We start from the raw sequence: 13,895 nt of genomic DNA on the forward strand, positions 1-13,895 counted from the left end.
ATCTAACCTCCTCTTGAAGACTCCCAGGGTAGGGGAGAGCACCACCTCCCTTGGGAGCCTGTTCCAGACCTTGGCCACTCTAACTGTGAAGAAGTTCTTCCTAATGTCCAGTCTAAATCTGCTCTCTGCTAGCTTGTGGCCATTATTTCTTGTAACCCCCGGGGGCGCCTTGGTGAATAAATACTCACCAATTCCCTTCTGTGCCCCCGTGATGAACTTATAGGCAGCCACAAGGTCGCTTCTCAACCTTCTCTTGCAGAGGCTGAAGAGGTCCAGGTGCCCTAGTCTCTCCTCATAGGGCTTGGCCTGCAAGCCCTTAACCATACGAGTGGCCCTTCTCTGGACCCTCTCCAGGTTATCCACATCCCTCTTGAAGTGCGGTGCCCAAAATTGCACGCAGTACTCCAACTGTGGTCTGACCAGCGCCCGATAGAGGGGAAGTATCACCTCCTTGGACCTATTCGTCATGCATCTGCTGATGCACGATAAAGTGCCATTGGCTTTTTTGATGGCTTCGTCACACTGCCGACTCATGTTCATCTTGGAGTCCACTAGGACTCCAAGATCCCTTTCCACTTCCGTGCCACCCAGCAGGTCATTCCCTAGGCTGTAGGTGTGCTGGACATTTTTCCTCCCTAGGTGCAGCACTTTGCATTTCTCCTTGTTGAATTGCATTCTGTTGTTTTCCGCCCATATGTCCAACCTGTCCAGGTCTGATTGTAGTTGTTCCCTGCCCTCCGGTGTGTCCACTTCTCCCCACAGTTTTGTGTCATCTGCAAATTTGGACAGAGTACACTTCACTCCCTCGTCCAAGTCGCCGATGAAGACATTGAAGAGTATCGGTCCAAGGACCGAGCCCTGCGGGACCCCACTGCCCACACCCTTCCAGGTTGATACCGACCCTGATATGGGCATATTGTGTCAGTCCATATCTAGCCATGTCCCTCCCAATTCATACCATATCTTTTTGAGTATTGCTGTCCTGGTGGAGAGCCTGGGGTGAATCTGACCCTATTTGTTATCTATCTCACTGTGCTTGCCTCTAATCTGGAACATGAGTTTAGCTGAAAGCAAGTGATCTTATTGTGTTGCCTTTACTCTCCCTGACATTTGTTCACTGTTGTGTCACACTGCCTGCTACGCTGTACACTGATAATTCACCCATATTATTATTTGGCTACTTTTCTAAGTGGCTTCTTAAGATAAATATCCCTGTGCATAAACCCATCTTTCCTTTCTCAAAATGTTTCCAGAATTATGAACAAGTGCAATACACAAAACTTGTCACTATTAATTCTGTTTTTTTCCCTTCAACTTGCCTAACAGCTGAGCACCTTAATAAACATCTGCTTTTTCATTTTCTCTAAGTTTTTCACCAAGCACCTATTTTGGAGAGGTTATCCTTGATATTTTGATTTCAGTGTCAGGAATGTACATGATGCTTTAAATGCAATTTTTTTAAAAAGACAAGTCTTTGCCACAAGGAGTCTTTAATCCTATGGCCCAAAGCTGCAAAATACCTCCTGAGAGGTTTAGATATGATGAGCATCCTTGCAGGATGAGGCCTATGTGTCCATAACAACAGAGCGAAGGCTGGCATTAGGAAACCAGTAAAATTACAACAGCAGGAGATCCAGGTTTAGGCATATGTACATCTTGTTAATTCCTTTCCTATACTTGTGAATATCATGTCACACTGTATCATTCATATCACATGGTGATTTTAAATTGGAGACCAATTGAAGACAATCTGAGATTAAGGTGGACATTAGTGTTTATTGAGCTTGTCTTGTTTGGTTACCACTCCACTCTGTGATCAGTACTTCTGCTGGTCCTTAAGTATTGCAGGGGGTAGAATTCTGATCTCCTCTGTTTAGACTTGAAAAAAGGGAGCAAGGAGATTGAACTGTGGGGCGTTTCTTTCTTTCATGATATCAGACTGCATGACGTCGTGGTCCTTTTGGTCCCTAAAATTTATGAATCTCTTGTTTCCTTGTAGAAGTCAGACACAGTTGGTGTTCTTAGAGGTATATCTGTCTGATAATCTGATGTGTTCAGAAAGAATGCAAGAAGTTTGATTTGTTTTTGTTTATTAGCAAAATGTTAGATAAATAATCCTGCCTAGCAAAAAATAAGGCATTTATAATTGTGCTTTTTCTTTTCAACAGGAAATTTATAGAAATGGGTTTTGTTGATGAAAAAAGAATAGCAATATGGGGCTGGGTAAGTCATTGCTGCTGTTTTTGATATTTCTTGTTTTTTTCTTAATCATTTTAGTGTTTTCTAAAAGTCTTTCTTGCTGTCACACAGACTCTTGAAAGCTGCTTCTCCAAACTTTGGGTATCATTGTAAAATGAGCTATTTATCTCATTAGAAGCCTAAAATTTGCAGCCATGGTAAGGCAGAATGCTCCCCTGGACTCTGATTTGTATTATAAATCCCACATTTGGGCCAAGTTCTCTGAGGATTTCAAGCTCTTTGGCAGACCTGGGCTGAATTTTGAATAGCTATCAACCAAAATGCAGTTTTTGGTTGAAGCCAATTGACACTCAGATGTTTAGGTTGGCTTCCCTGTTAATTCAGCAGTTCATTTGAACCTGGTGCTGACATCAACATTCAAGGGGCAGGAACTTAATTATTATCTGAAATTTAAAAAATGAACAGAACCCATCTGGTCTGAAACCACTGACCTTGGCAAGACTCGTAACATTCCATTCTTTATTTTGTCTGGTCTTGAAATAGTCCATTAGAATGAACTCTATGGGGGCAGACGGGAAACCCTCTTTTTCAAATTAGAATCAGTTCTTTTTCATTGAAACGAGCTGAAGCCTGCACATCCCCAGAGAGTTGGGTGAACCAAATAGGATAAGGTAAGAATTAACTTAAACCTTTTAGAGAAGGTCTTAAAGAAATAAGTTTTCCTGTCTCAACTTGGAGACCAGCAAGTGGAGTTAGTGAAGTTCACAAGAACCATTATTCACACCATTTTATTGCCAGTGTAAACAAAGTAGTGCTAGAAGTCTTACACACCGTAGTCTTTATTTTTAAATGGCTGTATTTTCTAATTTGACTCATACTGGAAAAAGCTATTTGTGAGTATCTATGTCCAGTCTCCCAGAGCATAATCTGTTCCAAATAGAACAGGAAGAAGCTGCTACAATAATTTGTTCTTTCCTCTTCTTGCTAATTTTAGTCATGTAGAAAAAGCAGAGCTTTAAGAGAGAACAATAAATATTGTCCCAACAAAGTAATAGACATCAGTAGCTAGAAGAGTTTATTGGACAAACTGGGATACTAGCTACAGATCAAATAATTCTTTTCAGTATTTTGCTGTTTATAGATGCTCATTTTTTAAATTATCTTTCAGAAAGAGTTTCTATTCCAACTCTTTACCCAACTGTCTTTCTGCCAAGAGAATTGTTCTGGTCTGCAACTGTATGTTTTGATTTTCCTTGCCCCAGTTTTCCTGTAAACAGCTTGCCCAGAAACACATTGCAGAATAAATTTTAGAAGACTCAGATTAAGTGTAACAATATCAGGTAGCTGATATGAGAAGACACATGAACAAAGCTATTAAAAATACATATGACGTTAATGCTAGCTAGTAGTTTAGTTACCCTGGTGAGCATCAGTAAACAGTTCTGAGACAGATGAAATTCATTAGGGTGAAATCAAGTGAAACTCCCATTGATAAGTTAATAAAATACATTTCTGGGAAAACTGTGATGTTTGACAAGTCAGATACAACGTATCCAATCAGTGGGCATGTTATTAAAATGATGGCACTATTTCACAGGCAGCTAGTCTTCATTTGTACAGGGGAAATTGTCATTTTCTGTTTCTTCTTCCCCCCAAAACCCTTTTTGGTCTAATATATTTTCATAGAAGTGGAAGATGTGTCCTTCCTTTCTATCCTGATAGAAGCGTTATTGCCAATAAACATTACTGGAAACCCTCGTTATTCGCGGGTTCAGCATTTGCAGTTTCAAATATTCGGGGGTTGTTTGGGGGGGGGGGTTGAGCAGGGATTAAATTTCCCTAAATCCCTTGAAAATAGAGGATGCAAACATTTATCCTCAAATTTCTACACAAGTCCCATGGCTCCTACCTCCATCTCCATGTTGTCTCCCTGCTCCAGAAATATGGACACCCAGTAGAAAACACACATAAGGCATAAGGCTCCCCGCAACCAAAAGGATTGAATGTCTCACACTCCTGTCTACCTTTTCTCAGCAACCAGCCCCACCTGCTTGCACAGAGCCATGCTGAGCTCAGGCTTGTTCTTCCCTTGGCCTTATCTCCAGCTATGAACTAGTTCTCCCTGCTGGTTCCCAGTCTGAGAGTCAGGCCAAGAACCAGCAGCCAGTGGGAGGTAGTAATTGTGCCGCCTAGTTTTCTGGCAGCTTCAGCTCAGCTCTTTAGAAGAGAAAAAGGGTTTCAGGAACAGGAAATGATGTAATTATTGGAGATGACAAGTGCCTGTTCTATTATGAGAGTGAGCTCAGTGAGCAAAGGCATGGGCAGATTCAGGATTTCCTAAACAGGGTGCAGCACACCCCACCCCTATGGTTGGAGGGGCGAACCCCTGTTCTGGCAGGGGAGCAGGGTAGGGATCAGGCACTTGAGGGGGGACACCCATTTTGCCACCACTGTTTCTGTCTCTGACTGACCAGGGTGTAGGTGGAACCCCAGAGCTGCTTCTGCCCTGATCCTGCCAGGGCTACAGTGAGCAGCTGCATGGGGTGCTGGGCTCAGCTGGTGACCAAGGCAGCAGCACATAGCTTCCTCCCTGAAGTCTGCTTCGTGCCTGTTTGTCTCCTCCTCTCCAGTGTCCCCTGCTGGATGGGAAAAGACTCAGGAAGGAGGAACCTGCACTTTACCACCAATGATCCCAACAGAGCTGGGCACCCCATACAGCTGTCCCTTACAGCCCCAGGCTGGAGTTGGGAAGGAGGGGATCTGGGGCTGCTCCAGTGCCTGCATCAGCCAAGGACAATGGCAGTGGCAGGATACAGTTTCCTCCTTCCAGCGCTTGCTCCCAGCCAGCAGGGATCACACTGGGGGAGCAGCAGGTGCAGAAAGAGGAAACTGTCCCACTGCTGCTGCTGTTCCCAGGGAAACCTAGCACCCTGCACAACTGCGGCCTGCAGCTGGAGTAGGGCAGGAGTGGCTGTGGGGCTCCCTCTGCAGCCAGGTGAGCCAAAGACAGTGGTTTCAGCAGATGGGGAATGTGACTGCACCACGACATCCCCCTAGATCTGTCCCTAAACAAAGGTATTTGATATTGAGGTTTCATTCTCCTTTCTTTGGATACAGCACTAAGTAAAGCTTACTTTTTGGACCTTTAGTGTCTAAGGTCTGGAACCATTCTGTAGTCTCTTTTCTGTTGCTTTAGAAAGGCAGTTAATTGAAACACCATGTTGTAGACATGGGACCAGACCATAGCCTGAAAAAAAAATCCCTTTGCTCCAAGCTGGAGGGAAGTAACAAACTGTGAAGACCTTCAATGAAAGCTTGACCTTCCCCTGAAGCAGTATTGTGGCCTGCAAGGAAGTGAACATCCACAGCCTTTTGGTGTATAGCCACTTGGATGTGGCTAATTTGATATAGCAATTTTTAAGAGAATCTAAGTAGTTCAGTAAAAGAGAGGAAACCTGGGGCTGGGCCAAACCAGAGTCCTGGATGCAGCAATAAAGTAGGCAGCAAAAAGAGGCAAAATATTTCTTTGACTAGACTCAATTGGTTTGCCTCTTATTGCTTCCCTCCTTCCCTGTGCTGTCAAAGCAAATAATTATTTTGGATGTAATGTTTTATTACTTGCATTCACAGAACAAAGTGAGACTTCACCACAGAATATTAATCTCCCTGTGATTTCTCTCTAGTCATATGGTGGATATGTAACTTCACTGGCACTTGGATCTGGCAGTGGAGTATTTAAATGTGGAATAGCAGTGGCTCCTGTCTCCAGCTGGGAATATTACGGTATGGAAACATTTAATAAGCACTGTCTTGGAAAAGAAGACATACTATTTAATGACTTTCTACATGAAGTCATGGCAAGAGTTTGCCAACTTAAAGAAATTGCCATCACCTGGAAATAAAAACGCTGCAAGGCTCCATTTCATCTTCTCCCTGCTGCAGATAGCTGCAACAAGCTGATTTAAACAAATGTTGTGAGTTGACAGAAAGCTCGTTAGTTAATCTCACTTGTGCATCTGTAAAGCCCTCTTGGCCAACTGTATACATTCAGTGAGTGCTGCATGGGGGCTTCCTGCAAACTCTTATTGTTAAAACTCTGCTACTAAATTGAAAGGGCAACTGAGGTGATTTCCTTGCCTTTGATAGAGTCATCCTTCACTGGTTATTGCTAAATTATCCCTGATAGGACTCATTTATCCTTACAGCTCATAAAGCTATTTCTGAAAAGTGGTTGAAAAGAGATGTACTCAGTCACATCTGGAATCAGAAGTGTTTTATGCAGTTTTCCTAGAGGAGCTTCCACAGAGGATTCTCAGTTACTTCCTTATTTTCTTAGGTACCAGCTGAACTCCATGTTGTGTTATATGTACCGTCTGCAGTTTGGGCACTCATTTATATTAAGGAAATTTTACACCTCAGTGACAGTGTCAAGGGATCTCACTAAAGGTGAAAATGTCATGTAAATATATTCATTTTACAACTCCCTCACACTGCAAGCATGGTGTAAAAGAGCTTCTTTGTAAATGAGAATCTGGTTCTGTTTTTTCAGGAGCAAAGAATAAATACTTCCAGGAAATTAATATAATGTGCATTTGTCTGCATAAAAATTCTGGCTGGGAGAAGACATTTTGGTTAAATGGAAAGTTTCACCTTCCATCTTCTAGTACATGCATCTCTTGTATGTGTTATGTTTTGCAAGTTAAATGGGAATACTTTTGTAAAAGAATATTGGGTGAATATTCCACCTGCAGATTCTGTGTTTTGCATTGACCCCAATGTTTTTCAGATTTTATTTTCTTGTGAGAAATTATTCCCAGAACTCAGGCAGAAAGATATTTTTATATTATTTATGCGAAAAAACAGTTGTGAGCATTTATAATCCTCAAACAGCTTCAAGGGATTGGAGTCTTAGATGGAGATATCACTTCTATAGTTCTTTTGCCTCCATACCAGAAGAGGGTAAATGAGCCAGAGATATAAAACAAATCCTAAAAGGCCTTGGTCCACATAGGGGAGAATGACTCCCAAGCAAACACTGCATAAATTAGTCACAAGGCCTCACATAGAGACAATGCTAGGAGTAAAGGTGAGAGAGGAGTGGCAGAGGCCAGACTGCACCATGCAGCACTTTCAACCAGACACTGCTAACAACCCATAGAACAAAAATGGGAGGCAGTGATAAATTAGGAAGACCCCCAGCGCTGTCAAAGTCATATCAAAAGGCTTTTCTGAATGCTCAGCATAGAATCACAGCCATAAACTTTTTTTCAAAGAACTCTCTCTCCATTTCCTGTAAATTGTTAACAACATCTCTGAAGCACAACTGTTCAGCTGGACATGGAAATTATACTCAGGCAGACTCCTTGGTTAAAGTAGTTTTCTACTTCAACCCTTGTTACTTTGATGATAACAAGCTAAATCCCCCACTCAAGCACTTTAACCTCAGTGGACTTGCAGTGGTATAACAGATGGAAGAATTTTGCTCTAAATCAGAAGGATGCCAATCATTAAGAAAAAAGATTTTAAGAAAAGTATAATCCCAATATTGTTATGTTTGACACTAGATGACAACACATTTTATAGTCACTGTATGTTTCAATTAAAAAAGAAAATACTTGACTAGATGACATTTAGAAACTTCATATTTGAATAGTTTTATAATTTGGGAGTTGACTTAAAAGACCTGAAATGAAAATGGAGAAAAGATCTGTATTTGCCAGTTTAGGATATGTGTTCCTCTGTCCTCAGTGGTAAAGCAGTGCAATGGCAGCATAAAGTATTGTTAGTAAAACTACCATGATGATTAAAAAGGATGCATTCATTTGACATTGATGTTTGTTTTCCTTCACACCAGCATCAGTAAAACCCATGACATAAGTCCTGGAGAGTCCAAAGAGCTTAAATTCTGGAGCAGAGTGGAGCTTTAACAGTGTAAAAGTAATCTACCTTGATGATAAAACTTAAGTGGTGCAAAGTGCAAATCCCCACTTGGCACTGTGGGGACATTATAGATTAAAAAAGCAGGATATCCCAGCTTGACCCATTGTTGCTGATTATGTTATCTTATCCCCTTCTAAGAAAAGCCATTGGAAAGTGGTGCTGCTTCATGGGGTGTCACAGATTTCCATGGGTCTTCTTGGTGAAGTCAGAACTGTGTCTGGGACAGGGATGGTTCAGCTGTAGGAGCCCAGCTGGTTTTGTTTTTTGTTTTATTAGCAAGGCACATGTTAGAGGAGCATGCTTTTTTGCTATATATTTCAACAGTGCTTGATTAACTGTCCACGAGCTATATCTTCTAAGATCTGGCTAAAGTGAAAAAAGTGACCTCATAAGGAATTTCTAGCCCTTTTTTTTTCTAAGAGGGAAATATTGAGTAATTGTGTATTTGTTTTTCCCTCATATCTGGAGAGAGCTTTAGCAAATTTTTAGGAAACTTGGTAACATTAATCCTTACTCCAACTCCCTTTGCATCCTGGTGTATGAAAAACGGTCAAAGAACTGAGCATCATATACACAGTTTTATACTTATGCCATCTCCTGTCCCCCGCAGCTGTTGAACAGGAAGGGTGACAGAATGGAATTCAGCAGTGCCCTGCCTATACTTCTACTTCATGGTGCTGGTTACAGTAAAACCCCTTGTGGTCTGGCTTGCAGACAGCTTCCCCTCAGTTGCTAAATTGAATTGTTGATTCCCAGTTTCACACTGCAGGGTAAAGCAGTTTCAGTTGAGGGACTTTGTCTGTGGAAGCAGCTATTCTAGGTAAACTGCCACTTTTTAGCTTTGACGCTGAGGCTAGGGGCAGAAATTACACATAAACTGGTTTAAGTGATCAGAACCTGGTTTAAACCTGTAACAGAACAGTGCACAGATGTTCAGTGCACATAAACCACTCTGAAAATGGCTGAAACGGGTTTGAGATAAACCTGGTTGAATACAGTCTCAGACTTAACTGATTTGGGTCAAACCAGTTTATGCAATGTCTGTCCCAGACCCCTTGGTGGTTTAAGATATAAACCAGGCACCCCCAGCATCCTGACATGCTGTCTGGGCTGGGCAGGGCTCTCTGCTCCACAGCAAAGCTGCCCCACTGCTCCCTGGCCAGAGCTCTGGCAGAGACTTGCAGGCACAGAGCACCTGCCTGGCTTCTCCCTGCTAAACAGAGATTATTCCCCCCTCCTCTTTGCCTTACAAAGACCTCAGCATTAACTAGCAGATCACATGCTGGCTATGGGTCCGTGCTGTGGGAAACGACAGGCAGACAGGTTTTTTGGAGCTAATCAACAGGTAGCTTAATTTCCTTCCTTAAAAAAGCTGTTTACAAAGAGTTCCATTAGTTAATGGAGAGAGGCTTTGTTTTCTTAATGGGTGGATAAACACTGACTGAAGGGTGATATACATTCCCTGCTGGGCAGCTTGGGGGGGGGTGGGTGGAATAATCAGAGTGCCCTGTGCCTGGCAACGCTCCCCTCAGCTCAGCCCTATGGAAGGAAGGGAGGGCTGCTCTAGCACCCCCTGGCTTCTAGCCTGAGCCACTGCAGACATGTGCCTGCATTTCTAGGATGTCTGTCCAGTTACAAAACGGATTTAGCCTACCCAGATTAGACTAACCTACAAAGATTGAATCAATTCAGGCTCAGGTTTTTTGAATGTCTGTCCCTAGTCTGATTCAAGAAATAGCATTCCACATGCATTAGCTGCCTATTATACTCAGGTGTATTTAGGACCAGGTAAACTTGCAGCATTTATTCATTTTCATAAGTGATTATGTTTCTGGCATCCTGTATTATGAGGCTAGTGGGAGAGAGGGCAGAGATCTAATTTAAAATAAATAATCATTTATTTTGCACAACTGAAGTCATTGAAATGTGCAGTATTTAAAATATCATGTATATTGTACTTTATTTTTTACAGCATCTATCTACACAGAGAGATTTATGGGTCTTCCATCAGACAATCTTGAACACTACAAAGTAAGAATTATTTTCTTGTGTTCATTCTTCTTAAACTTGAACCACATTGGCACAAAAGAGGGGGTAGGGTAAATCAGCTACCTGGGCTGGTATTAGATTATTTTGGAATTAACCTACCTATAGTCACTCTTTTTTTCTATATTTAATAGTCCTAAACATTCTGTACTAAATGGTCCATATTTTCCCAATAGGGCAAAGGGTGTCAGTTCTGATAATTCCACCAAACCAAATCAAGGAAAACGTACCAGAAAGATGCTGAAAGATTAATGTTACTGTTTATCTTCTTAGCATGATATGCAAGCTGCTTCATGCAAACTGAATCTGTGGTAATAATGACTTGAACATCTTGGAAAGGCATATTACCTCTTCTGTCCTCCATCCCAATAAGAATCACCATTCCCCTCAATCACCATACATACCAGCTCTGACCCTATATACAGCCTGATCAAAATCCCTCAAAAATCAATGATTTCAGTGAGCTTTGGATCAGGCCTTTAATACTCAGCCCAAATAGCAGAAAATCTTCATCCCAATCTGCTCTAGTAGAACACTTTGGAGTAGGTGAGTGGCGTGACCTCAGTGTAAGACAAAGTAGGGGCACAAGATTTATGTGAACCAACATTTGGAAGAGGACACTGAATATGTCTACTTTACAATCCCAGACATAAAAAGTCACTACAGTTTATATGATGATTTGATTAGTGTTATACTAGACAATGAAGCCTTTACCTGTAACACTAAGAGCTCTAAATTGCAACTGCTGAATTGCTCATTTTTTCTATTAACAGAATTCAACAGTAATGGTGAGAGCAAAGAATTTCCAAAATGTGGAATATCTCCTCATCCACGGAACAGCAGATGGTAAGGTTCACAAAGGCAGTACAAATACTGAGCCAGAAACACTTTGTTTGAGAAACATTAAGTATCATTCTGTGCCTTTAATTAGGGTCAGTACTTAGAGGGTTGGTACATTTCCATCCAGTATATTAAGAAATGCCTACTCATTGTTAGTAATGTCAGCTGAATCACTCAACAACTGATGAACTCAACTTAATGTACTAGGACTTTTTATTTTCTGATACTTACTAGGTTTTAACAGCCACTCTCTTCCTTGTTTGTTTTTTCCCCTTTTTTCCAGATAACGTGCATTTTCAGAACTCAGCACAGATTGCTAAAGCTCTGGTTGACGCACAGGTGGATTTCCAGGCAATGGTAGATAACATCAAACTATTTTCTTTTTTTCCTATTTTCCTAATTATCTACTTGATAATTCTATTAAGCAGTTTATCTAACATTTGGTGACATTTTTAACAGCTCAGTTTAACCCAGTGAGTTTCAAACACTGATGTAGGTATCATTTTTCTGTGCTTACAAAAAACTAGCTGCCAAACATGATGGGTTCTATTTTTTCCTTCCAGCTGCTTCTCCACATGGTCATTCTCTTATTTGCAGAGAGTAGTTTGGAGCCCTGGAAAAATAGAATGAGAAACCAGCTTATATGCCTCTTCCTGGGTCTGTCGCTATATAATAAAAGAGGAGCTGCCTTCAGAAGCTAGAGCTGCCACCACAGGGGCTGATCATGTCAATCACAGGCAAAGGATGAATGACCAGGGAAAAAAGAATGAAACATCTAAGCACTATGTCTGCAGTAGAAACAAATAGTTTATTTGGGAATTCTGAGTAGGGCAGCAGGGGCAGAGAGAGGTGTAGAATAGATGCAAGGTTGAAAAGGATGAATGAAGAACATAATGATGCAGAAAGAACAAAACAATAGGCACATTTACAGAAGACATTTACTCTGGAGTTATCTAACTAGCTCTACAGTAAATGTCTCAGCATCTACACATGCAGTGCTATTAAGATGGAGTAAGCTAATTAACTCTGCTGCAGGTTAGTACTTATAAATACAAGTACCATCTTACTGTGGAGTTTTTTAGTCTTCGACAGCACATGCATACACAATGACTGGGTTGGCTGGAGTACTAGGGTGCTTCAGAATGGCAGCTGCCTTGCAGTTAGCCCTGCACTGGAGTACCCTCATGCCTCAGACAGGCCCCCTACAGCATGTTGAACCAGGCTGGAGCAACCCCAGGGTAGCAGGCTGACTCCAAGGCCCTCTGGCAGCTGGGGCTGCTCTGATCTGACTCAATGTGCTGCCATTCCAGATGTATGTTCAAACGTGGCACCTGGGAGCAGTAAACTCTCATGCAATATGCATAGGAGTTTATTGCTGCACCCTAATAGCATGTGTAGATGCACCCACTGAGTCCATGCCAGGCTCTACTGCTGCTATACCCTTCATCCCTGGCCTAATACCCACTGTATTTGCTCAATGACAAGTGCTTGAACCTGGTCCCTGTCCTTTCCTGTTCTGCTTCTTCCCCATTTTCTCAGTCCATGAGGTCTCAAACACATGAGTCTACAGGAACTCCCGCAGAGGTAGGGTTTGTTGAATTACAAAAGACTATAGATCCTTGAGTAGGCTCCAAATATCCTGAATTCCTCATGTGCACTTCAGAATTATGCTGGTTCTCTTGCAACTACACAATTGAGAGAAGGATCTGGCTTTAAAAAATACATATTCCAAAGTTTCTTTATGATGCAAGGATATAAACAACTGTAAAAGGCACATTGTCCTTTAAAATAAAGTAGGTTAAAATAATTGGTGCTATTTCCAAGACAGACTACAATCCTTCTATATCAGGTTTCTCAATATAGTGGATATAATGTCTAGGGCACTGCACTAATACAGAACTCCACAATTTTTAGATAGAGCTGGTTGGCAGGAACCTACTGTTGCTAGTCAAGTCTGTCTTGTCAGTGACCCAGTTGCTAAGATCATGCAGCACATGTCAGAGTCACTTCCCTGGGGACATCTGGAAGTTTGGAGTTTTTTGCCTGACTTGATGCAACTAATTTGGCAGTTATGAGGCATTGACTCTGACTTACAGATGATTTAGAAACTTTGTTCAGTCAGATGAATAAAATGGAAATGCCTCAAAAATAGATAACAAAATGGGAAAACATTTAGCAAGATCTATCTATTTGCTTTTGTTAAGCATCTAACATCTTCTATAGGGTAATAAACACCTGCTGTGAGATTGCTTAGTTATAATAGGACTGAGCAATCAAGTCATTTTTGTTATTCTTTTTCAGTGGTACACGGATCAGAACCATGCAATACCAGGCCTTTCAAGGAAACATCTCTATACCCACATGACCCACTTCCTCAAACAGTGTTTCTCTCTTCTGGAGTAACCGGAGTGTGCAGCATAAGGGATCCTGAATATTGCTGGGAGCATAGAGTGCCTTGAAAGAATGCAATGATAACTCTGGCAAGATTAAGTCTATTGTAAAGGTGGATTAATAATTAAGGATTAAGATTTTTTTTTTGCCTTTACATCCATAATTACTACTGTATATTAGCAGAAATGCTAATACATGTTTTGGCACAATTAACACCTATTTGCTAGAAAAAATAAAATCAGAATTTAAAATACAATGTACTTTTATTTTCATCTTGCATACAAATCAAATTCCAGATTCTGGTTTATGATGAAGAGAAAGGAGCTCATTTAGGAAAAAACTTGTAAAGCCAGATGAATATGGTTGCTCAGTGATGGGGACAACGACAAGAAAGCAGTGTGTTTAATTAATGTCCCAGAAGCACAGATCTGGGGCAGAACCTAGCAAGGTGTGATCCTCACAAGGTTTGGAGTTGCAGC

General features: G+C 41.4%; 1 protein-coding gene across 1 annotated transcript in view; it reads left to right on the top strand.

The window, feature by feature from the left end:
- The window catches only part of FAP (fibroblast activation protein alpha), a 59,711-nt gene extending 46,027 nt beyond the window's left edge, over positions 1-13,684 (top strand). The window contains exons 21-26 of the mRNA XM_006037449.3: positions 2,169-2,223; positions 5,883-5,982; positions 10,112-10,170; positions 10,959-11,031; positions 11,309-11,382; positions 13,327-13,684. Coding sequence (XP_006037511.1) covers positions 2,169-2,223; positions 5,883-5,982; positions 10,112-10,170; positions 10,959-11,031; positions 11,309-11,382; positions 13,327-13,428 — 463 coding nt within the window. The 3' untranslated portion in view covers positions 13,429-13,684. The remainder of the gene's footprint in view (positions 1-2,168; positions 2,224-5,882; positions 5,983-10,111; positions 10,171-10,958; positions 11,032-11,308; positions 11,383-13,326) is intronic.
- The last annotated feature ends 211 nt before the right edge of the window (positions 13,685-13,895 follow it).

The sequence above is a fragment of the Alligator sinensis genome, unplaced genomic scaffold (genome assembly GCF_000455745.1).
Source record: "Alligator sinensis unplaced genomic scaffold, ASM45574v1 scaffold1779_1, whole genome shotgun sequence".
Classification (NCBI taxonomy): domain Eukaryota; kingdom Metazoa; phylum Chordata; order Crocodylia; family Alligatoridae; genus Alligator; species Alligator sinensis.